General features: G+C 35.2%; 1 protein-coding gene across 6 annotated transcripts in view; it reads left to right on the top strand.

The window, feature by feature from the left end:
• The first annotated feature begins 3,028 nt into the window (after positions 1-3,028).
• Positions 3,029-27,035, top strand: part of LOC127847491 (heterogeneous nuclear ribonucleoprotein F-like) — a 42,964-nt gene continuing 18,957 nt past the window's right edge. For 5 of the 6 annotated variants that reach the window (XM_052379477.1, XM_052379475.1, XM_052379476.1 and 2 more), the window contains exons 1-3: positions 3,029-3,145; positions 24,791-24,885; positions 25,212-25,364. In XM_052379477.1, the coding sequence (XP_052235437.1) occupies positions 24,804-24,885; positions 25,212-25,364 (235 nt within the window). In that variant the 5' untranslated portion in view covers positions 3,029-3,145; positions 24,791-24,803. The remainder of the gene's footprint in view (positions 3,146-24,790; positions 24,886-25,211; positions 25,365-27,035) is intronic. The other variant, XM_052379473.1, reaches the window with a different exon arrangement.

Below are 27,035 nucleotides of genomic sequence, written 5' to 3'. Positions count from 1 at the left end.
TCTCCTTGGTGTTTTTGGCAAAATCTCACCACTGAAGCAATAAAAGGTAAATTACATTGCTGTTTGTATTTTGTATAGCAGTTCGATCGGCCTACGTTAAAAAGTCGAACGTTATGTCCTGTGCTTGTAATCTTAAATACATTCAAAGAGCGAATAACTACAGTGCCTTTAGCGCTTTGATTGGGTAAGAAATTAGTATTTGTATTTGGCCTTCTCGTTTCCATCTAGTGTTCACGCATTTTCCTCGGGCTGCCCAGGTAAAGTATGCGCATATTATATTTGTATAGCATAGTTTTCTTCTCTTAGTAAAATCCGAGTAAAATCATATTTTTCATAATCAAATTTAATCTAATACCGGTGGTGTGTTATAAGTATATGGCAGGCTAGTTGATCGTTGTCAGCCATGTATTTGAATACATCATAAGTGCAACACATGTTATTACATCAGTATAACATCTAATATAATTAAAGTTTTTTGCCATTAAATTCACCCGATCACATATAAATACAGATGCTTATCATGAGTTGCAAATAGGCGTAAAGATACTGCCTCCAACACAAGCAGACTACGGGAAGTAAGCGGGTGCCTTTTCAGGGGTGATGGAGGTTTCGTCACAATGCAGTTTCGTCACACTGATATTATGAAGGAGGGTAGTGGAGGTTTCGTCACACTGATATATTGTATAGAATAAAATGATATTGCAATTGAATATGATGTTGTTAATAAATATATTGGGATATATGCTTCTTTATGTTATTTTTTAGCGTTATTGCGTGCATATTATCCTTTTTTCTACCATAATATCAACTTTTTGTGTGCGCGTAATATATGAATAAAACACATATTTGTGGAGCACATGAAACACGTCCACACCCTATCGACTACCAATCTACGATTATGAGATATTTCAATTATTGATTACTTAATAGTGCAAACATATTAATTAGCGCATTGCAAACAATCAATTAGCGACACACGCATTTAATTGGCAATTAAAGAAGTTGACTCAGGAAAACCATCAGAGAAAACTGCTAGAGTCATGATGTACCATTCATCTATGGAAGGCTCTGATGGGAATGTACGATGTTGTATTATTTAGATTTTTTAGATGTACACAAATTCAGTGATATGAAAATCATCATAGTGTAAAATTGCATTATTTTGTTTTTCTAAATTGCCAAATTTACATATTTGAATTATGTAGTTTCATTAAATATGACACTAGTTTAATTGTTACTTGTTAGAAACTATTTAGTTAGGTTGATGTTTTATAATGAATGGATCCAAGAGCGACCGTGAAAGGCTTCGTGTTCCACTGGAATTAACGTGCGTACAGGAAGGTGGTGAATGAGGGTCTCGCAACAGCTTATGCGGCAAAGGGCGACAAGTTCCTTAACTTGAGGAAACTCATGTCCTTGCCGTATCTGCCGAGCGAACACATCACTCCTGCCTTCGAACAGATGATGCTACAGGTTGAAGAGGTACTAATATTTTTATAACTTACCTCATTGTTATTTACTTAACACATGTGGTATTTACATGTATTATTCGCTTAATTTCTTCAATGGTCCTCTATTGTTAATAACTTAATATATAATAAAAATACAATAATTAAACTGTAATGTACGCATATGTCATAAATTTTGCTTATTCCAGGTTGGCAGTCCTCTTTTGAATGTCGTCAATTACGTTGAGCGCACGTGGATCCGGGGATCAATGTGGAAGCCGGAGAACTGGAGCGTCTATAGACAAACAGTTAGGACTAACAACGAAGTTGAAGGTATGCTTTTATTCAAAGAACAATTTATGTTATTCTTTATTTTTTTCATTTTACGTAACGTAATAAACAACATCGTTTACAGCATTTTTATTTCGCCTAACATTATAAACAACAGTGTTCACAAACTTTGCTCAATAAATAAACATTATTTCAGGGTGGCATCGAAGAATCAATACGCGAGCCGGGCGTGCTGACCTTGGATTCTACATGCTCGTCCCCCTTTTCCTTTTATAAATATGTAAATATTTATGTTTGGTGTAATATTGTTTGCAAATAAATGTGTGTTGTGTAAAGGTAAGTATATTATTATACCGTTTATTGAGTAGAGTTGTATTTGATTATATCTTTATGTTTTATATGTAAATATTTATGTTTGGTGTAAGATTGTTTGCAAATAAATTTGTGTTGTGTAAAGGTAAGTATACTATTATACCGTTTATTGAGTAGAGTTGTATGTTAATGTATTGTGTAATATTGTGTTGTATGTGAATAAATGGATTTTTGTGAATCATTAACAACATTGTGTTATGTAATTTAATTGCAACATTTTAAATACTTCAATTTATCTAAATGTATTTAATTTAACAACAAAAAAACATGTTGTTTTAACTTAGAAGAAAGGTGTCAATCAAAGGTGCTAAAGATTCCCGGTATTATTCACACCTATATATTACCATTGTGACGAACCCTCTACCTGTTTTCTACAGTAAATTCAGTGTGACGAAACTGCAGTGTGACGAAACCTCCGTAAACCCTTTCCAGCGTGGGTGCATCAGGGTTATCATCCGGCTCCCCCCCCACACACACACAGCACTAGACAACACCAAAATTAAAAAAAAATATTTTTCAGTAAAAAACACAACTAACTGGAGGTTGCAGTTTTCATTAAAAATTCGCCTCAACTTTCGTGAGTAAAATAGAACATTAGGTAGAAGTGCTGGGGTACATAAGGATACATAAGGCAGCTTCAGACGCGGAATAACCCCATAAACTTCGAAATACATACCCACAAGTTTTTTGCCAGTAAATATTAATAGCAGTTTGATAGCCTGCTTCGTTCTTTGTTTCGTAGGTACTGTACATATTTAAGATCTTCTTTATATGGCTGTTATATCGATATTGTAGATGCTCTTATGTTTAATGATTTTCCTATGATATTATTTCAGCTCCTTCGGATTTGTTTTTGAGAGATTTTGGATTTAAATTATATTTTGTATGATGATTTTTCACATGTGACAGAACAATACCAAAGACATTTGCTGTTTTAATTACGTGGCTATAGATCTTACGAGGAAGCTAATTTGGCCGCCATTTTAAACGGAGTTGAAAGTGAGAAGCTGTCTTGCTCCCTGCCATCTCTACCAGTAAGCAAACAAAATAGTTTTATTAAAATAATTGTACTGTAATTTATGTAAAAATATAAACATACTAATTGTTGTATATATTTTACAATAAATATGTATTTACCTATTGTAATTTCTGACATACAATTCCGCGGCAATGCACGCGTTGTTATTGTACACAATGGTTTTAATTATTTAATACAAGAATTATAACATTACTCGTAAATGTTTTTTTATGCCCCTGGATCGAATGATCGGGGGCATATAGGCCAGTTCATTGTTATTGTTTTGATTCCCGATTTTCGCGCATGCGCAATGCACTGGTAGTCAAAAAGCATTGCTTACAGCTAACGCAAAGCATATGGATAACGAGACTTGTTTAGTCAATACATCGAAAAGAAACTAAAAAAACAACACCTAAATAATATTTAAAAAATATAATAGTCAGTGCCAAAAGAATGCATTAACACATTTATTTGCATTTTAAAAGAACGCGTCATTAGCATAAAAGTAATTAAGATTGTCTGAAGACTGAACGACAGACAATTCGACGCAACAAAGAGCTCTATGCATTAGCCGTATAATTATTTGCAGAAAAGCTTCAATAAAAATAATGATACATCTAATTATAAAATTATAATTATCAATTGCATGCGTAAACTAGAATAATAAAAAATTAGTGATAGCCAGAATGTGTCAGTGTTTCATTGAAAATAAACGTACTACAAAGCCCTATTAAAAGCGAAGTTCATAACGGTATTTACATGTAATTTTAATTTGGATGGGTGTTGTTCAGAGAATGACTTGAAGAATATTAACATTTTACTGAAAAACACAACCTCACATGATGCAAATTGAACTGTGTATTCATGTATTTTGTAAACTCGTTACTAGTGATCGAGTATGAGTGACAATTATCTAACATTTAACACACACGCACAAACACACACACACACACACACACACACACACACACACACACACACACACACACACACACACACACACACACACACACACACACACACACACACACACACACACACACACACACAACATAATATATATACATATATAATATAATATTAAACATTGTTTCATTATTATTTACCCCCATTGATGTCAAACGTAATTTCTTGTTTTATGATGTATTTCGTGCATTGCCGTAACATTACATCTTCATACTGAATGACGTATTTATAATTAACCGATGCCCGCTAAATACGTTAAATATTTTTTATTTACATTTTATAATTCATAAATACTTTATTTTTTTATAAATAAAACGGGCCTTTTTCTTTACCGTGTTCAATTTCTGATAATCTATAGACTTCAAATTTGTACAATAATTATGTAACATATCTAATTTAAGCAACTGTTAAGTATGTCGGTGGTAAATTTATTCAACCAAATGACTAGTTACTTAATACCACCAGAATGAAGACATGGTGGCATCATCAATTGCGTTTAATGACCAGACTGTCATCTGCCACCTAGTGTGATTTATGACACCATGTTGTTAGTTAGGTCTGGACAATATCTGATCAAAACGAGATAATCGGATTAGGCAGAACAAAGGGGCAATAAAACACCGGTATACAAAGGCTTAAACGATTTTAAGATAGATGCAAACAATCAAATGAAAACTATTGCATTTAATTTAATTAAATGTTTATTTAATGTGTCAACATGTTAGTTTTCCCGGACCAGGGTAAAGGTCCCTGCCCAGACATTATGGTTAATTTGTAAATGTTTTTTATTTGGATTTGATCTATTTATTCATTGTGTTCAATCTTATTTGTTTCAGTAACATAGAACAACTTGTTGGCATGTTGAAAAATAAAATCAAAATATAATCGTTTAAATTTAACCGATCACGCTCTATTTCTCCCCATTGATTGTATCTTTCTTTTGACTACCAATATAGCCCGGATGTAAACACGCAGGTGCGCGTGACGTCACGCGTGAACTGGTCTATTGTTTTTGGCCTGTCATTCTGTCCCAAAACTTTAACCTTGGTTAAAGTTTTGCGATAACTTTTGCAATATTGAAGATAGCAACTTGATATTTGGCATGCATGGGTATCTAATGAAGCTGCACGTTTTGAGTGGTGAAAGGTCAAGGTCATCCTTCAAGGTCAAAAGAAAAAAAAATAGGCCTAAATAAAAAACATGTTTGTTTCAGGATACCTGACCGACTGTGTCGGTTTACCCCCGACTGCAATTTTTTTATCCAAAAAAAAAAAGTAAAAAATCGCGTTTTACACTATTCGGCCTTGATTTAGATCACACATGTATTGATTAAAATAATGACGTTCAAAACAATGCATTACCGGTAATTATGGACCGAATCAGCAGAGTTGCATTCACACATGTTAATCTCTTGTCTAAACACCGCTGTCGGAAATTCATAACGTTGACGTTTATCCGCTAATATGCACGCGACGTCATATTCACTATCGACATCACTTTTTATGTTGTGCATATATGCAAGTTCGTATGTATAGGATCTTGCATGAGTGGTCGTTTTGTATTGAATTTATTCAACGAGTCATCTTAATAAAGATAAAAACGAGGCTTGCCAAGTTTTTATCTTTATTTAGATGACGATTTTAATAGAGCTGCAACGATTCGATCCGATTCATCGAAAATCGATTCAAAATGATTCGATTACGATACCAAACCTACCAAATTCGATTCAATTCTTTAACATATATACATATATATACATAGATACGTAAAGCACGCTGTATTCTGACTATTGATACGGGAAGGTGAAGGTTTTATGTTTACCTGTAATTACGACCCGCGCGATTGGTTGCTCATTACTTTAGTCATCCAATCAATAAGCGCATTACGGTCTACTTTCGGAAAAAGCGTCAAAATGGCTGAACAAGTTGTTGCCGACAAATTGAAATTATAAGATGCGCCTAAGAAGCTCAAATCAAAAGTGTGGTAGTATTTTGTGTTTCGGGATGGTAGCCCTACCGATAAAGCAAAGTGTAAACTGTGCTTCACGGATGTGGCGTACGCAAAGTCCGGCTCAACCACTAATCTAATGCAACATGTCAAACGCAAACATAACGTTGATTTAGCAAGACTAAGAGGTAGCACAAGTGCAACCAGCGCTTCCGTTAGTGGACGTCCGGGTGTAAATTACGCCCGAAAACAGCAGTTGTACGTCCAGTCCGATAATTCGCATGTACGCTATTTTCTAATACACAACACGTACAAATGTCAACAGTAAATCGGGTAATTCAGACCGTTAACTCCGCCTTAGAGCTACTGTTTTCACAGCGAGTGGCCAATATTGATTTTTCCCTGCTGTCAATCAATGTCTTCTTGGTAAGCGCATCAGCCAATCAGTGCTCAGGCAACCGAATACACGCAGACCCCATGTGAAGCTGTATACAATAGCATTAGCGACCTCTGCGTTACGATGTGCATATTCAGCAATCAAATTTTTGAGTCCACACTTGAGGTACATGAAGTCTAATTTTCGCATGATTTTCATATGTACACGAAATACACAAGAAATGTTGATTTGTTGCTAGAATTTTCGTAACTTTCCGTGAATAATAAAATCTGGAAATGATTTCGGAAAACACGTTTGTTTATAGACCAGTTGAATGTTATTGTTTACATTCGGGATATTCCGCGATTTTCTTTGTCCAATTGGGAAAAGTACCCGTACCGGTCCAATTGGGAAAAATCGAGTCGTGAAAACCTCAAAATTGGGAAAAATCGAGTCGTGAAAACCTCAAATTGGAAAATTGGTGTATTTGATTTTTTGCTCCCAAATACTTTAAAATTGATAACCAAGTGTTTTCAAGCTGTCAATATTATATTAACCTAGGTTCAAGCTATAGAGCTGCAAAGGGAAACTAACTAAATGTTGCTTTTAAAAAGCCTTTACCTTTAATTGGGAATTTAAGGACAGCAATTGGGAAATTTGTATTTTTTTCGTAATTGGGAAAGTGCCGTTTACCGGTACTTTATAAAGAAGGAGGAAAATCGCTGGGCTGGTTGGCAAAAAACACTGGTTACAGTAACGTAAAACATGTATACATGTCGTTTGTTTAGTCAATAAAACGATACAAACATCCGAAATAAACACTTAAACTCTCAAATAATAGTGCAAAAATATAATATTTAGTACCAATAAATGTATTTTCATAAATATAATTTCCTCTGTATAAAAATACGAATTAGTTATTAACATCAGAGTAAACGTGGTCGGAAGACTAAAAACTGGCAATCCAACAAAACAAAACAATAAATATTCTTTCATTTTCTTTGTGATTGTAAGATTTTGGTAAATTATATTTCAAAGATAATAACACATACATTAATTTAATTATAATTATAAGTGGTGTAGATATTGTTATTGTTCATAAGCGAGCGAAAGTGTAAGACGGCCATTTAATCAATTATAAAACAAAGCCCTAAAAGCGGAATACATTACAATTTATAAACATTGTAGTAATTTTATTTTCCATTGAATGAATTACCGTTTCGTTTCCATCGAATGACAATATCATAAAGTTTAGCATACATATGAAAAACAAGAACTGCATATTAAGCAAATTTAACTGTCTTTGCGTGCACTCTCTTTACTGGTGATAAGGAGTGATAACAATCTAGCATTTTATGATAAATAAATCTATAAATTAATTTATTTTACGCAAGTATTTTTTACCCTTTTGTTGTTAGCTTGTTTTCATGATGTCATTTCGTACACTACAGAAACGTACAATCTTAACACGTAATAGCCGAGTTTACATTTGCCGGTACTCGTTAAATACGTTAATTGTGTAGCAATGAAATTGCACAATATTTTTAAATTATAGTTATTAACACTCTATTATTATGATTAAACAGGCTAATATATACATACACTAACAGTGCTCCAGCTAGAATTTGAAAAGGGCAGGGTGGCTATTCTGTCAAAAGGGCACTTTCGACGCGCAGTATGTTGTGAAAAGGGCACGTTCGAGCGCGGGTGTTTCTGGAATGCTTTCTATTGCATGTGTTAATTTATATGTTATAAATAATTGTATTATTCCCATTATTATTAAACCATTCAAATATAATGTCTACAATGAGGATTAAACTAATTACAATGTAACAAGAGATTTATGAATTATCATATGTAAAAAAAAACAAAAAACAAAATTTTTTTTTTTTTTGAGGGGGGGGGGGGGGCAGGGCGGAGGTTCGGGGGGGCAGGGCGGAGGTTCGGGAGGGCAGGGCGCGGCGCCCTTCGATTTAGGCCTAGCTGGAGCACTGCACTAATTCCTGTTAATCCATTTCGAACAAATATCTTCATTTTTTTAAATATGTTAAATATTTTATAAAAGCAACTGTTTTGTATTTTGGCTTTACAATTTTTCTTAGATGATCGCTCAATTTGCCAAGAGATGACATGGAGGTATCATAAATTGTGTTTAATGACCAGACACTTGTATGCCACATGTGGTTTATGCAGGGGCCCAAGAATAGGTCCCTGGATTTATGACACCCTGTGTTCTTTGTAATTGTTTGGACAGTATCCGATCATAACGAGATAATCGCTTTATGATGAACAAATGTGCAATAAAACACCGGGTTAAAAACGCTGAAACAAAGAGTGTCAAAATTTGTGTGAATAATTAAATAAAAACAATTACATTTATCAAGAGAATTTATTTAATGTGTAACAAGGCAAGTATTTACAGGCATAAATGTTCAAATCGGTTACTATATGTTGCGTACATAAAGTCGATCTATTTGCTGTTTGTTTACATCGTTATTTTTGTTCGTTCATTAAATTTGATTTATTCTGAAAGAATTTCAATATCAGATAAAAAAATTATCTAAAAAATGGTCGCGAAGATGTGCCAAGTAGAGATTTTTATGGTAACCGCATACCGCGCTCGTATATTGTGTTCCACTCCAGAGTTCGTTTATCAGTAAAAACAAATAATAACAACATTATAATCGTTCCAAAAATGCATTTCCTTGCACGCTTATGTTTTATTCAGACATAGTTAGTAAAATTATATTTGATATAGTGCATGATTATCAATAAAAACGATGATTATTTCAACCTTCTCTATATGCGCTTATATGAATTTCACCTCTTTTTGCCAACCAGTGGGCGGAGTCTAATATTTGCAGGTGCGCGTGACGTCACTCGTCAACTGGTCTCTACGCATTTGAAAATAAACAGTCTGCAAAATTAACCCATCGCCTGATCTGAAGACAGTATAAAAATAAACCGACAAATAATAAATTCACGAAAATTCGTTCGTGTGCGCGATAATTTGAGAGCGAATTTAATAGTCGGCATTCCGTAAATTTTCAGTACTGATTTTCCCTGGTATTTTATTTATTTATTTCCGAATTGTTAGCAGATGGTACAGACATGAACTGCAACTGACGAAATATCTTCGCTAGTTTCCAAAAATCGTATGAGTCAAATGTCGGCCATCTTGAAATATTTTAAGTGTCGATTAGCAAAGTAAAGTAGTGCAATAGCATATTGTAAAGCAATATGTTAACCAAATTATATATTGCTTACGTATTTTATTAGTAATTGGTTTTCATTTTCTGCAGTCAAACGATGTGCACAGATTAGTTCATGTGCAAAACACGTACATTTTTTCGGACAGTCGTTTTCGGATACAGTATTTGTCGTCGATCATAATTTACATGTAACATTTTAAATTCAGTCGTTGATTTGTCATAATTACTAAATATGAACAGTGCTCTATTTTCTCAAATCGCTTCATGTGATTAAGGCATGTTCAATGGGAATTCCCCCATCCCACAATTCAACTTGCGTAAAATGGCGGACGTCAATATTGTCCGTATTTTGGTTTTGAAAATAGAAATCGTTATTAAACTGGATTATCGGGTAATACATGTGTAGATAGAGTTGGAACATGTACGTTTATTTAAAGTCTAAAATGAAATCAGGACTTCAAAATTTATGTCTGGGACGTCCAAAATTTTAGGCTTGGAAGTCAGGACTTCCAACTTTTAAAAGCTAACGGAAGCGCTGTGCAACTACTGAAGTCTCGAGCCAGAAAAGTAGTTCTATTTCTGTTGGAATTTTGTTAAGTTTGTTAGAGAATGTGATTTGTCCTACAGGTAACAGGTGATGCTGTCATGTCACAATGGTAGACATGCTTATTGCGGTTTGGGGTAAAAGTATTATGTGAAAATACTACACTGTAACTCCAATATAATGCATATGCATATATGCATATAAACCGAATCGAACGATAACAGTATACATACCATTTTTCTAATGTGCACATTTATCCGATAATCCAATATAATTACATCACTAACGAAAAAATAATGCTTAACATTTATGACAAGAAAAATGTTTACGAACTTCGTATCCAAATTCATATGCCTACGCCATTTTTCAGAAAAATTAGTACAGTGCATTATGGGACACAGCTTTCATTGGACGAGCGAATTTAAATTTAGATTGAATGCAATACGATACATGTACAAAGAAGTGTTTTATTGCGTCATACGCAGCATGTAAAAAACGTGCTTTCCGTGGACTTTCTGATAACGGGCAAAAATTTAAGTGCATCTCTGTTAACTATTACACTGCGTTAGCATGTAAATAAATCGTCAAGATTTTTAAATTTATTTTTCGTAAACGGACTGAAACATTAAACACACACAAAGATATTTTTATTTATCAAGCATGAGTAGTATATAATAAACGATAACACACTTACACAGCCATGAGTTTATACAATAAAATACAATACACGATAAATACAAAACATAAACAGGTAATCATTTTAAATAACTTTAATTTGATAATTATTCTGCTTGCACTTGCCTTATTGAAATTAGCGCACCGAACCGCTCTGATAGGAAATACATGTTATAAACACAGACTCGCGAGTTTTCACACCTTAATTGACATTACACAACAGATTAACACCAATTAGCTGTCGAGTGTCGTCTAATCGATTAAAATCAGTTAAACGGACGGATAAAGCAATCAAGCTGTGATAGCCGGCTTCTTTGAATTTATGAAAATACATGAAGTTGCATAACATGGATTTGAATCAGTATGGAAGGTTGGAGAAAAAACGGGATCCAAGGACCCCCCGCGTTATATTGGACACAGCGTTATAACGGACCGCACTATATTGGAGTTACAGTGTACCATTCAACTGATTCCAGATATGTTCTTATGATTATTAATTTATTTTTTATATTATTGTGTAATCAACACAATCTTCTAGTCAGAAGTTTTTATATTAAAATTCCTAATTTGCTTTTCCTTTTATTATGTGTTTTATTGAAATCACATTTGAACAGAAATGTTAATTTTGAGGCATAAGAGTGAATATATGATAAAACTAGGTTTGAAGATGAATCGAATCGAAAAAATCGGTATCGGAGTGTCTGAAATCGAAATCGAATCGAGCTGTTGGTGAATCGTTGCAGCTCTAGATTTTAATAAATACAATACAAAATGCCCACGAATCTAAGATTCTATTTATAACATGACCAACAAATTTTCTTTTTATTTTAATATGCTATTTTCATTGTTTGTTCACATTGTAAAAGAGTTTAACTGAAGAAATTCGCTGGAATAATGACGTCATTTCGTCAAAAAATGACGTCATTTCAGAGTTATATAACTAGTGTAATAACACCCGTGTAATAAACAAAATTGAGCATTACGTTATTTCACCCCTGGAGCGTAGGTCATGTTATAATAACGTTAATGAAAAGGTCGAACCTAACGCACGATTCCGTAGTTTATTAACACTATACGATCATACGCCAGATTTTGACGCCGTGACTAAAAGCAAAATGCAACTCAACAAACTCATTTCGTTGCGTGCAGCTCAGCGTCGAATAATAGCGAAACAGTTTGAGAAACTCGAAGAAATTTCTTCAACCTCCGAGTCACAGAAACTGCTGGACATCATTCAAGAGAAAACTCATACGATCAGAGGATTGAATGAAAAGATCATCAACCATGCAGACCTCTGAGATATAGAAACTGAACTATTCGACAGTGAGGATTATTCCATTGAACTTGAAATGTGGATACCTTAGATATCAAGAAAAAATCAAGACATTAAGTGAGACAGCAGTTGAACAACGAGATGAAAATCAAAATCATTTCACGACGGGTGAAGTACGGCATTCAACGCAACCGGAAGAGGAATCTTCTCTAGAACGTGTTCCAACCCAAACATATAATAGAGCGAATAACTTTACTGCGTCTACGAAACTCCCGAAACTGACGTTGCCTACTTTCAGTCAGGGCTCCCTCTGGCCAAAAAATTTCTGTAGCCAACATTTTAGCCAAATGGATTTTTTTGTAGCCAAATTTAAGAAACTGTAGCCAAAGTTTTAGCAAAGCATTCGGAACCGCCTGTTGTAAGTATAGGCTACAGAAGTGTAAAAGAAGAAACTAAAAAAAGAAGCTTTAATATGTTTATTACTATAATCATCATGTGTGCATAACAAAAAAAACAACAGTTTACAACAAAACATTTATAGATATACACACAACTCAAGCACATGTTCATAAAATAATTACATGATAAATTCACAGTACATGAGCATATGATATCCTGAACATATATTTTAGCAAAAGGCCATAATCCGCCTCGACTTCAATCCAGCCCAAATCTTGAAAGCACGTTTGAAATCAAACTTTTCCATTGGTGGGCTGTCTATGGACAACATCAACAAGTTCTCCAAGTTTTCAATTTCAATAGAATTTCTGAGAGATGTTTTTATTAGATTTTGTTTACTAAACCCCCTCTCACAGTCAGCTGTTGCCACAGGAGCTAACAGTAGTCTGCAGGCTAATTCAGCACTGCCTGGATAGGTTTCTTTGTTTCTGATGGCAAAATTGCATGCAGTAGTAATGTCCTTTACAGACTTGTTGCCACTAAAAAAACTGGCCCTGCAGAGTTTTGAAAGTTTTCAATTCCTGTTTTGTTCCCTCATGGCCGAAAGAAGTCATAGCTGACACTGCAGCTGCTTCACTTTTGGACATTGCTGCAGCCTGCGCATTTGTCATGGATGTTTTCAGACTAGACGCTTGTGAGGCCTCTTTGTGATCTGAAATAAACAAAATCAAATATGCTAAATTTCAAAACAAAAAGCTCATTTTGAAAAGTGTCAATATATATTTATTATGAACATAAATTATTATTTTTATTTTTAATATATTATTAATAATATAAAAAATATTCTTGTATATACATTTTAACATTAATGATTGTCATTCTTTTTTATTACCTTTTGATTTTTCGTGTTTTGAAATGTTGTCTTTTTTAAACATACTACACCCAGATAGGAATGAATTTGATTTTTGAAACTGTATGCATATTTTGCAATACATCGTTTTTGATTTTGCATTATAATCTAACCACATGAATTCCGAAAGCCAAACATCTTTGAATGATCTATTATCAGATTTGATTTTTTTTTGAGACCGGGTCATTAGAGTCAGAGTCCAAAGGACGTTTATTGCCTATGGTCGCCATTATGGCAGTCACAATTTCCGACACTTTCGCCGTAAATGTCAAGGGTTTTATTCCCCTTCATCTATCGTCATTCACAATTGTAACGCATTTAGCCTTTAATCATTACAAACATTACGAACTTCTCGAAATTAAAATCAATTATCAACTTCTTTACTTAAGTTCATTATGTAACTAAGTTGATAATTCGCTAACGGCTTTTACTCAAATTGATTGAAATCGACAGCAATCTTTAATCAGATGTAATTGTTTATTTAAGCCGATAAGATCAACGGTTACACAAATTTTTGTTTTCACACCGGTCAGTTTCCTTTGTCTCGCTATCCGGTTCTGACAGGTGTTAATGCAGACTGCGTATCAATTTTGCGGGTTAATAACACGGCGATGTATAAAGGTACAGTCTACAGCTGTACAGCTGAAAGAGTTTACTAATTGTGATGGCATTTATCAAGAAAATAATGGTTTGGCGAAAACGTCCAGCGAACGATTTTTTTCCTGACAAAAATCGTTCGCCGGATGTTTTCGCCAAACGAATTTTTTATTCGCCGAATTTGCTAAATTTTCGCCATTGGCGAATCTGGCAAACGGCAGCGAGAGCCCTTTTCAGTGGTAACATAAGCGAGTGGCAAACATTTTGGGACTCATTTGACTCAGCGGTGCACCAGAACCCAACACTTACGGATGTACAGAAGTTTTCTTATCTTCGATCCTTAATCGAAGGGAGCGCAGCTATGGCGATCGGTGGATTTCCGTTGAGAGGCAGAAACTTCCAGAATGCGATCGAACTATTGCGGGAACGCTAGGGGCAGAGGCACAAAATCATTTATAACTTCATGACATTATTATTAGAACTTCCGCCACCCCCGCAATTCTGTACATAGTATTGTGAATTTCATGACAAAATGGAAACCTATATCCGGGGTCTAGAGTCACTGGGACAGTCACAAAGTCATTCCTGTTTGCATTTAGGCGCTTCTGTGCTCGCAAATCAACACCAAAAATTATGATTCTGATAACGGCACGACATTCACAGCTGCTGCTAGACATTTGAATAATTTGTGTGAATCTGCGGTAGTGCGTGACGAATTCAACAACCGATTAATCAATTGGAAATTAATTCCTACAAGAGCCCCTTGGTTTGGGGGTTGGTGGGAAAAAATGATCGGTCTCACCAAAAATGTAATAAAGAAAGTACTTGGTAAAGTATGTGACATATGAAACACTACATACTATTGGCGTCTTGGCATTAATTTTTTTTAGGCACTAGCCCGGTTGGGCTACCAGCTTTGAAATTTCACTAGCCCAAATCAATTTTAACTAGCCCAAATTAAAAGTTATAATTCTGTTACATTTGTAAATATGTTTGTATTGATGAAACATAGAACAATAAAGATTAAACAAATAAACACTTGATTCTGTTTTTATTCACAGTTAATATCTTACAAAAAAATTAACACAAGGTCTCCTGACATCTCCATTCCATCATGGTCATTGTCCGAGTCTCCGACATCCAGGTCTGACATATCATGTATGCTCCTTAAGGTGGCCTGAACAATTGTATAACATGCAGAGCTCCAGATAAGGTTTTGTTCTTAAGTTACTACCAGATTTTCAAAAAGAATTCTTAACTCTGAAATTTTATTCTTAAAGTTACTACTAAGTTTTGGAAAATAATTCTTAACTTTTTTAAATGACCAAAAAATAAATAATGGGTATTTTCATGCAGAAAATCAAAATAAACATACTTGCAACTTTATTATAATACAATAGTTTCAATAATGTTAACTTGATACATGTATTACATTTAATAACCTTGACCTTTCCATGTCATTTCAATTATTTGCCATATTAAAGATATCTACAGACACACTTTGACTTATGTTCAGCACAATTAGTACCATGGATATTATACAAATGTAATAACATTAAGGCTATTCTGATGAGTCATAACTGGGTATTATCATGTTTAACAGTGTCCATTCATAGTTTAAACTTTAACAGGTTTTAGCCTTTTTTCTAGGCTTGTAGTCCTCTTTCACCCTCCGCCACCTTGTAACTGCTGGAACAGGATCAAAGTGTTGAATATCTGGCCCAAGCATTTTTATTTTCAGAAGGATATCTAGCTTTTCTGGTTTCAGAGAGGACCTGTACTTAACTTTAAGACGATTCTGCACACTAAAACTTCGCTCACATTCAACACTTGATACACACATGACAACAGCGATTGATACTAATAAAGATAGATTTGGTAACAAGGCCCTGTGATGTAGGATTATCTTCTTACAAAGTTTCTTTGTGCTGTACCCACTATATGCACCTTTGATCATACCCTCTAATCTAGGCCACTCTGTCTGAAGTTTATTCTGGTCTAACAGAGCAGGGATCTCTGTTCTTCTTTCAACTTTATTGTTGATATCTTTGTCAATTACAACAGTCTCTTTAGCATAGCCATAGAACTGATCTAAGCTACTTAAAGACTTCAGGCATTTATCACGTGGTGTGTCCTTCACTGTATCTGGTTCTAAAACCTTAGAAAGGTCAGAAAATGCATCACCATCTTCTTTTCTCAGTCTACTTCTGATGTTCTTCTTCAAGCTGTCAATGTAACTTCTTCTCTTATTGTAAAATTCACTATCCATTGTAGATTTTTACTGTAGAGTATCAGTACTGTACATTGCTTTACCATCTTCAACAGTGATTCTCCCTTTCATATCTAATAGGGAAGGGCCATCTGTAGATGCTAAAATCTCCAGTTTATTAATGGTTCCATCAATCTGGGCTTGGACCTCTGAGAATGCAAGACTTGCCTTTTGAAATTCGCAACTTAATACAGCCAGCTCATCATAGACTTCTAGGATAAATGCAGTCACAAGGGCAGTTTTGTAATTGTTAAAGTATTTGTACAAGTGCTTAGCTACAGGATTTTTCTCCTCCGCAAAGTGACTTAAGCAAGCGAGTACAGAACCATAATTTTTGAATACAGCTTTCACAGCATTTCTCAATCCAAGCCATCTAATATCATGGGGCTGTTTGACTGACAGAGTTGGCTCTTCTAATACATCTTGAATCTCCCTTTAATACTGTACTTCTAACTGAAGAACTAGACATAAAAAGTACAGGTCACTAATTTTATTTTTAAATTTTCTGAGATGGTCATCATATTTCATTGAATCTACACAGGCCAAATTCAAGCGGTGAGTAACACAATGTGTCATTGTACAAAATGGGGAGTATTTAGATTTCAGTTAAACTGCAACTCCTGTTTTTCTACCCGTCATTACTGCAGCACCGTCTGTGGATAGACTTGAACATTTAGATAAAGGTATACCCAACATTTTGAATTCTTCTGCAATGCAATTTATAATAGTGTAACTTTTACCATCTCTCAAATAACTATTGAACAAAAATTTGGTCACTTCCTCTCCATTTTTCTCGTACCTTACACAGACTGAGAGATGTTTTATGTCAGTACTTTCATCAAGCATTATCGCATATGTGGGTGAACTGTTTATTTCTGATACTAAGTCCTTGGTAATAACAAAACTTATAGACTCTTGAATAGCATTTATAGTGTCCCAACTTAAGTTTTTATACTGCACATTTACACCATTAATTCTTTGCAATTGTAACAAACTGTTAACTTTTTTTGATGGCATCTCCTCTTTTGCTACAGAATAAACAGTATTAAACAAAACTATGTCCTTTTTCGGGAAAAGTGGCGACACAGAACTTTTCCCATCGTCTTCGTCACTGCTGCTAATCATGTTTTGTGACCTGCAAAAAAAGAGAGAAAAACATGCAGCCTAGACCTGTTGAGGTTATTCGAACCTGATACCATTTTCTTACAAGTTAAATTATTACCACTTAATATGTAGGTTTGTTCAAGAAGATCAAATATTCACATTTCAAGTTTATAAAGTCTCAACATAATGGACCCCGTTCAAGTTATTTTGACTTCTTTCCAATTACTAAATGATATTAATCAGTATTCTACTTATTGTCGGTATGAAAAAAAAATACTCCCAATCTAATATTTTGTTATTATTTATTTTTCATGCCCACAATAAATAAAAAAATAAAAATACTACATTTGTTGTTTGCCTAAGTAAGCGCAAGCAGTCATGTGATCATTACAACTACTGTGCTTTCTTACAGTTGAAATCTGGATATCAGCCGAGCCTGAAACAAGTTTTATATACATGTACCAGTTAAAATGCAAAACACTTCTTTTGGTTGGAAATGAACCTACACATACAAAGCAACAGTAAGATATCATTAGCAACCTGGTCAGTAATTTATTACAAGCATAATGTATTAAAATATAGACATCCAGGTCCAATAGTAGAGGTATGTTCATTTTTGTTTGATCTCTGACTCAGTTTCAAAAATTGTAAACACTTATTTTGATATGACCATGGGAATATTTATGCCCCCCTTCGAAGAAGAGGGGGTACTGTAAACGTATAGAAATTCGTCGGTATGAAATTTCGTGGTTTAATAAAAAACAACTAATTCGTTGACACGTAATTTCGTGGATTTCAATTAAAAAACAACTAATTCGTTGACACGTAATTTCGTGGATTTCAAATAAAAAACAACTTACCGTCATAATTATTAAAGTTTTAATAAAACAACCAGAGTAATAACGAAGCATAATCTGCTTATCTGTGTTGACAGCAAGACTCGAGGTTAATGTGCACTGAAGCGTGAAAGTGTTTCCGATAATTGTCGATAAGAGCGATAAAGCGGAGCACTTGTGGGTCCCCACTCGCTAATTGCCATCAATGTTGTTTTAACAATATTTGTAAATCACAGCGCAATAGGTCCCCTAGTCGTAACAATTGAGTAATAAAGTCCCCAAAATACAGGTGTGAAAACTGTAATGTCTCTTTTAAGTTTAATTGGCACTAATTGACATATGTGATAAATCTTCAAACTGTTAATTTGACGATGTCCCGTAAAAGAGGATAGTCGTTGATGTACAGTTTATATACCGTGCTTGATTATAAAAGCATTATCATCCAAACACTAATCAAGAAAACAACATATCGCATTAACTTGCGTTCAAACAATGTCTCTTTCAAAATGGTTGAAAACGGGAACAGTACCGACACGTTCTCCTACTATGGCAAGATTGCCCGACCCTGCAAAGGCTCTGTCTACGACTGAAGCTTTATTAACACAGGCCGCTAACGATGCAGTAGAAGAAATGGTCATTGGACGTAAACGGAAGCGTGGGGAGTACGCTTCTTACTGTGACGAAACCAGGGCAAAAATTGCGCGTTACGTTTATTAACCATGATGAATAAAACGTATATTTACAATGATGAATAAAAATGAAAAACTCGCACGACTTTAGTGTTTTATTAATGCACTGGATGGCGAACAAATTGATATTTTATATAAACACACTACTTGTTATTCATACTGATTAATCATTAACATCGTAGTTCTTATCATACTAAGTAATCATAAACATCTTAGTTCAAACATATTTTATTTACAACAAATTCGTGGAAAATAACAACAACATTTACAATGTTGAAATACTTTAATTAGTAGAGATAAAAGTGTAATGTGACCTACTGATGTGAAGTTACTATTACAAAAAACAAATATCTCGGACAACCGACAACAAAAGAAAATGGCGGAAATGCCATTCAAAAAAGACCGATTTCGGATTAAAATATATAAAAAATCGTTGGTACTTGAATTCGTGGTTCGGCGGAACCACGAAATCCACGAAAATTAGTACCACACGAACTTTAATGATTTTACAGTATATTGCTTTGCTCATGTCGGTCGGTCGGTCGGTCCGTCCACCAGGTGGTTGTCAGACGATAACTCAAGAACGCTTGGGCCTAGGATCATGATTCATAGGTACTTTGATCATGACTCGCAGATGACCCCTATTGATTTTGAGGTCACTAGGTCAAAGGTCAAGGTCACGGTGACCCGAAATAGTAAAATGGTTTTTGAATGATAGCTCAAGAACGCATACACCTAGGATCATGAAACTTCATGGGTAGATTGATCATGACACTAAGATGACCCCTATTGATTTTTAGGTCACTAGGTCAAAGGTCAAGGTCACGGTGACCCGAAATAGTAAAATGGTTTCCAGATGATAACTCAAGAATGCATACGCCTAGGATCATGAAACTTCATTGGTAGATTGATCATGACTCGCAGATGACCCCTATTGATTTTGAGGTCACTAGGTCAAAGGTCAAGGTCACGGTGACCCGAAATAGTAAAATGGTTTTCGGATGATAACTCAAGAACGCATATGCCAAGGATCATGAAATTTGATAGGTAGATTGATCATGACTCGCAGATGACCCCTATTGATTTTGAGGTCACAAGGTCAAAGGTCAAGGTCACGGTGACCCGAAATAGTAAAATGGTGTCCGGATGATAACTCAAGAATGCTTATGGCTAGGATCATTAAACTTCATAGGTACATTGATCATGACTGGCAGATGACCCCTATTGATTTTCAGGTCACTAGTTTATAAATGCCTTCATATGCCCAAACTGTGTTCAGATTGCATGTCTTCGATGCATTTTTACATGTTTGACAATTCAGACGGATGTCCCCTTCAATATTGTCCACGATAAGCCACGGGAATTGGGTCTTCCACAAGTCCAATGTTTTGCGTTTTATTTTGGACCCGTCGTGGCGTGATTTTTTGTCTTTTCCAACTGTGTTGGCTACCAAACATACATCATATAATATTTTGTCAATTATGTCTTTCTTAACATTAAATGTGGGCTCAATGGGTGTACAATACGTTAACAGCGTGTTTTGTTGCACGCTTTGCAATTTTTTTTGGGGTTGTCCTCTTAGCGCAGCCATTTGTTTTTACACACGGCGTTGACGGCGTGATTCGTTCTTTATTCAATGAGCGTCTACCAGATGTATTGATCAACACAGATCAAGGTTACAAACCAATAAACATTTACGAATACAAGACAGACTGTACACGCCGCTTTTATTAAAAAAAACATGATACGAACCAATGTAAAAATAATATTCGTAACTTTATTTTGTAATTCCTAATGGTACGACCAGATTTAAAAAAAATATGTAACGGACTTGAAAATAATTCGTAATTAAGAAAATACGACCCTATCTGGAGCACTGACATGATATAAATTTTCCAAACACATATCTGAATGAAGTAAATAAAATGTCAAACTAGCAATAATACCTGTGCATAAGACGTAGCACAAGGAGGCAACTTTCCTGCCCAAACTTCTGAGTATTCTAAATCTAAAACCACATTTGTAGCAGTAGTTCTATTGCCTCAGCCACATATGGTTTGTCGCCGATTGTACCAGCATATAAAAAGCAGTATAATACACCTTTGAATTAACTGTCAGGATTTGTTCCTTGACAGATAAACTTGATCTGTAAAAAACTATACTTGTAAGTTAGTGCATGATATTTAATTGCATATTTTTTTACATTACGGTAAAAACGCCGTCATAAGTCGAGATTTTTTACCTCCAAAATTTGATTAAAAAACCAGTATCGACTTATGAGGTGGTCCATGAAAAAAATAATGAAATTCCATGAAAAAAACAATGAAATTCGACGAAGATTGATCCCTGCGGCAATAGTTGTTGTTGTTGTATAAAAAAAATCGTTGATTTACGACTAACAAAACGTCGTATTTAACTGATACTTACCAATTAATATAATCACAGTTTGCAATTACTTTTGTTTTTATTTTGATAATTTAATCCAAAGTCTTCATGTAAGCAGGTGTTGTTTTTTTACTGTTCATGTAAACACGAATCAAGGACATCCTTTAAAGTCTCGCGAAAATTCGCAATATGTGTGAATCGACAGTTTGACGTCATCAAAGGAAAGCCGTTTCCTGTCAAGAAGCCATAAAGAACACCTTTCTCGCCGACAAAATTGGATTCCTTTGTTTAGAGAAGCGATATGCTTAACCAATCGCGTGTTTGTAACTTGCTTGCAATCGTCCCATTATGCTTGAGCACGTGTATAGCTCCGCCTTTGAAACTGTTTCAGAGAAAAAGGTGGAGTTAGCGGTCTCTTGGGTATGTCAATCATTGTTATAAAAACACGTTTTACCGAGACACTAATAAATTGTTTTGACAGTCAGATTAAAAGTACAAAGATTGGATTACAGTGATAATATTGTTTCATCGGATTAAAAGCGGAAAATAGTTTGTGGATAATTACTAGCGTGGATTATCGAGTGCAACCATTTATTAATTAGATAAACAAAAACACAACTGGACTTACGATAAATCTTTGAAAATGCCTGGCAAACGCAAACGCCAGGCTTATGACAATGCATCTAAAATACGTGTGGTAGAGTTTGTGGAGAATTTAGATAATAACAGTGCTGCTGAACGTGAGTTTGGTATAAGTGAGAAACTAGTGCGTGATTGGCGTACGAATAAGGACACAATTGTGAGTGGACCTAACAAACAGAAACGGCGTGTCGTCATGTGCAATGTATAGAATACTACCGCAACTTCATGTACATTTAAAATGGCGTCCGTTTATGAAATTCGTAAACAGAAAATTTCTGACTCTACTTATGAAGCTAACATACTCAAAATCTCTAATTTTGGTACCAATGTATACCCCCCGACTTATGAGCCGGGTAGACTTATGACTGCGTTTTTACGGTATGTATGACATGCGCATAACAGTAAGTCAGCAATGCAGGCGCATAATCAAATTTCTCAATACTTGGAGACATCAAAACGAAGCCAAGACTGATTATTTTTCCATGACATTTGGAATTTTCGTTTTGTTGTTCATATTTTGTGTTGCTACCTTCATTCTCATTTTGCGGTTGATGTTTGTGTGATTCGCCCTCAAAATAACACAGAAAATAAATTAAAATAAATGTATCGCCGCAAGTTCTCCACCAAGTAATAATAATTGTTATAGCGTCTCGCGAGATCGACTTACAACACTGTTCAATAAGCGTCTAATCAATAAGTGCTCAAGGGAAATAACCAATGCAGTCTTGAATAAGCGTCTATGTGAAGCTATTTCGGACTCGTTACTAAGTTCGGACACGAAAAAAGCACTCGACCCATCGGGCTACCGGCTTAGAATTTTCACTCGACCGACGCAAAAATCATTCAACCCTGTAGACGGTCGAGCGGGTTACGGCCAAGACTGCTATTGTCACTGAAGCAGAAGCCGTTTTCAATGACAGACCCCTTACTTACGTCCTTTCCAGCCAGGACAGCCGGAAACACTGACGCCTGCCCATCTATATGGAAGACGAATAACGTCACTTCCTGTCGAGCCTGCGACATTGCCAGCAGATTATCGCATCAATCGTTCGTCGCATGTGAAGCAAGGTACTCGACAAGTGCAACTCATACAGAACTTCCGCGAAAGATGGCGACGTGAATACCTGACGGCACTCAGAGAAAGAAGTCAAGTACGGGGAAATAACAACCAGACGATATCCGTAGGCGACGTCATACAGATTCAAGATGACTTCCGGAGGACGCAGTGGCGCTTGGCCGTTGTGGAGGAACTCGTGCCGGGAAATGACGGACTTGTTTGCTTGGCGAAATTTAAAAACAAAAAATGGACTCACTCATCGATCAATTGTGAAACTGTATAAGCAGAGACTTACGTTAATTTAATAATACTTGTTAAACAATTATTTACACATTATTTCATGTTAATTTAATAATACTTGTTAAACAATTATTTACACATTATTTCATGTTTCATTTTACTGTTGTTAGAATTTATATCATTTCGAGGCCCGGAATATGTCGGGAATTCATAACGTTGACGTTTATCCGCTAATATGCACGCGACGTCATGTTCACTATCGACTAGGGCTGTCACGATACGCCGTGAGCGTTCCGCGGTATATCGTGGTACGGCAACACTGTATCGCGGTTCATACCGCGATATTTTACAGAATATGTATCTGTGAAGAAAACAGCAGAATAACAAGTTTTACAAACTTTATTTAACTCAATAATCCGATAACACTGGTATCATAGTATGACTAGAAACTGTAAAAGAAACTGTAATAAACTTGATAGAAGTAGTCATTGTTATTGTTCGCGTCTTTTTCTAAAATGTCAGCCATGTTGTTTACAATAGCTGTGACTACAATCTGTGTAAATCGAACGCTTCAAGGGTTGTTCAAAATGCGGAGTCAGCGGGCCCAGTATTGAAAATCCGTAGCGTTCTGACTCTTCCTCGACTTTCAGAATCTTAAGATAACATGATTCGGAAGTGCCATGCTTTGAATGATCGATATACTAAAGAAAGAAAATAAGAAATAAAATAAACATCTTTTGGATAATTATGAACTTATTTGCAAAGGAAATCTGTCCCTAATTCCAAAAAAGGTACGGACCCATACATCGCCGTATTTTAAACGTGAAAGTTAAACATCTACAAGTGGAAGCGCTTGCTTGACCTGGATATTAACGGATTATTTATTTAGCCCTTTTGAACCGCTTCTACATTTTTCAAAACGATATCTATATCAAAATAATTATGTAATGTATTTATATCTGTGCTAATATAATAATATTAAAAAAAACCGGTGCGGCAACGCCGTACCGCGGTGCGATTTTTTTCAAGACATAATAATTTTAAAGCGGCTCAATAGGGGGCATTGTGTTTCTGACGGACACATCTCTTGTTGTATTTTTTACTTTTATTATTATTGCCAGCTGGTATTGTGCTATTAACCTTTTATTAAATGTATATTTATTTAAATTACATTAAAATATAGCAATTTTAAGTGTTGAATAGTTGGTCAAAAGATCATCTAAAATTCCCCTTTTCGCCCAAAACGACGCGAAATTCCGCCCTCTAAGGGCCCCGGTCCCAATCCCCCAAAGTGTAGCAAGGGCCCTGGCTTTACGTGTCGAAAAAAATGTTTTGATAATATTATGCATTAAAAGCACAATTTCCAGGAGGATAACACCCGTTGGCTATCATCAGTCTCTTACGTAACTTGCTATATATGACTGAAGAGCAGTAGTAAAATCTGCGTATTAAACCTCTGTAAAGCCTTTATGAACTTAAGTTAAATCATTAAACATTATTTTGATGTGTAGCTAGAATACATGTTTCTTATCATTTCTAGACACAAGCATACCATGGATGATGATGGAAATGTTGTTCGACTGCGTGGACTGCCCTGGTCATCCTCGCCAGATGATATTTACAGTTTTTTTGGAGGTTTGTTTAAACTATAATAGCTATGCTAGCATTAACTAGTAAATGATAGAAACAATTAAAATTTGTGAAAGGTATCATCAAAGAACAAATTTTCTTGTATATTCTAGAACTACTACAGTGTTTTTTGTATAGTTCAAAATTGGGGCCAGTATTTAGCCCCATTCTTAAGTAAAAAAGTATATGTTTTTCCCAAATTGGGGCTAAAAATTCCCAATTGGTGTTTTTGTTTTATTTAAGATCTCAACATTTAGTTCATCTCCCATTCCAAAATTGTGGGAAAAAAACCACTATAATTTCATGTGGAAAATCTAATATATCTTTCACAGACTCTGTGAACATTGTACCAGACGGTGTGCACTTCACATTTTCGCGAGAAGGTCGGCCAAGTGGTGAGTGCTTTGTGGAAGTCGTTAGCGAGCAGGATGTAGAGAAGGCTCTGGAGAGACACAAAGATCACATGGGCCAGAGATATATAGAAGGTAATCATTGGATAGATACAAAGATCACATGGGCCCTCTTCCTAATACCCTGCAAGTATGTGTATGTTCTATTTTAAGACCGGATTCTTACCGGGTATTTGCTTTGATTCTATGAAGGACACAGTTGATAAATTATGGAACAATATTTACATAGATGCTACAGAAATATACAAACACCACCCAAATATAACAGTTCCAAAAATGTTCTTTTTTCTATGATTTTTTTCCTTTTTGGATTATTTCTACACTGCAGGGTAAAATGATAAAATATTGAAATAAGGTTTATGAAATCCGGTTGATTCTTATGATTTGTAAAAACAATCCGGTGACTTTTTGCAGGCTGTCAAGCGGTCATACTTTTTCCTACTTTTTCCTACTATTTCCTACTTTTTCATCAGGATCCTACTTTTTCCTATTTTTTTACCAAATCTTCCTACTATTCCTACTTTTTCATTTTCAATGGAGAATTATTTTTTTTAAAGAGTTAATTTAGTAAACTTGCAGGATGAATGAATCTATGGCATGACTGTATCCCTGTTCATGTGCATTCATCTAGATGAGACCTGACAACCCATGCTGACTGTCTGCTAGCACCTCTTCAGGAGCATAAATATTTATTTCTTATGTAACTTTTAAAATTATTGACAAGTTTTTTTTTGAAGTAACAATAGTGCCTTGTTTACTTCCTTAGCATTTGTACACTGCAGACTTCACTACCTTACACAGTTCCCAGTGATGCAAGAGCTGAGGGAACCCATTGTTTATTCCAGTTTTATTTTGTTTCCATTGACAACAATTTGACCAAACCTTATGCATGTTTACATGATATTGCTGTTTGGAATGTAGAGATATAGAGATACATGTATTGTATGAGTGGTTATGTAATATGGAATTTATTACACAAGTTATTGGAAAAAAGATAAAACTGATGCTTTGCCGAGTTTTCATCATTTACAAATATAATGTAATAAATTCTGTATGACATGACAACGGATATGATGTTCTATTGCTATCATAGGTACATCATGTTTAGTAATTAAAGATAAATGCACAGAGCCTAAATGCCCTGATACATTTTTATGCTCCCGGTAGGGTGGCATATTGCAGTTGTACTGTCAGTCCGTTTGTTTGTCTGTCTGTCTGTGTGTGTGTGTCCGTCCGAAAACTTTAATATGGGCCATAACTTTTGCAATATTGAAGATAGCAACTTGATATTTGGCATGCATGTGTATCTCATGAAGCTGCACATTTTGAGTGGTGAAAGGTGAAGGTCCTCCTTCAAGGTCAAAAGTTAAAAAATACAATCCAAGGGAAGTAATAAGCTTTAAAAGGGAGATAATTTCTAAACCTGCCAAATGATATATTGAAATTTTATTTCAAAGCTGCGCAATAGTGGGCATTGTGTTTCGGACAAACACAATTTTTGTCTAATGATGCCATTGCTAGTGAGGTAACTTCAAGGTGTTAAAGCGAAGTATTAAAATTATTAAACGGCATTATTACACTCCCGCAAAGTCATCAATAATGTAAAAGCCATTATTTGAAACTGGAATAAACAATGTAGTGCAACTGTTTCATTGCCCAATCAATGCTGTCATTAAAGATGTCAGGTGATAAGGTCCTATCTCCAGTTGCATACCGGTAATCTGCTCTGCAATTACCAGTCATTTT

Source organism: Dreissena polymorpha, chromosome 10, assembly GCF_020536995.1.
Source record: "Dreissena polymorpha isolate Duluth1 chromosome 10, UMN_Dpol_1.0, whole genome shotgun sequence".
NCBI lineage: Eukaryota > Metazoa > Mollusca > Bivalvia > Myida > Dreissenidae > Dreissena > Dreissena polymorpha.
The sequence above is the reverse complement of the archived record's forward strand: the minus strand, read 5'-3'. Positions and strand labels throughout refer to the sequence as shown.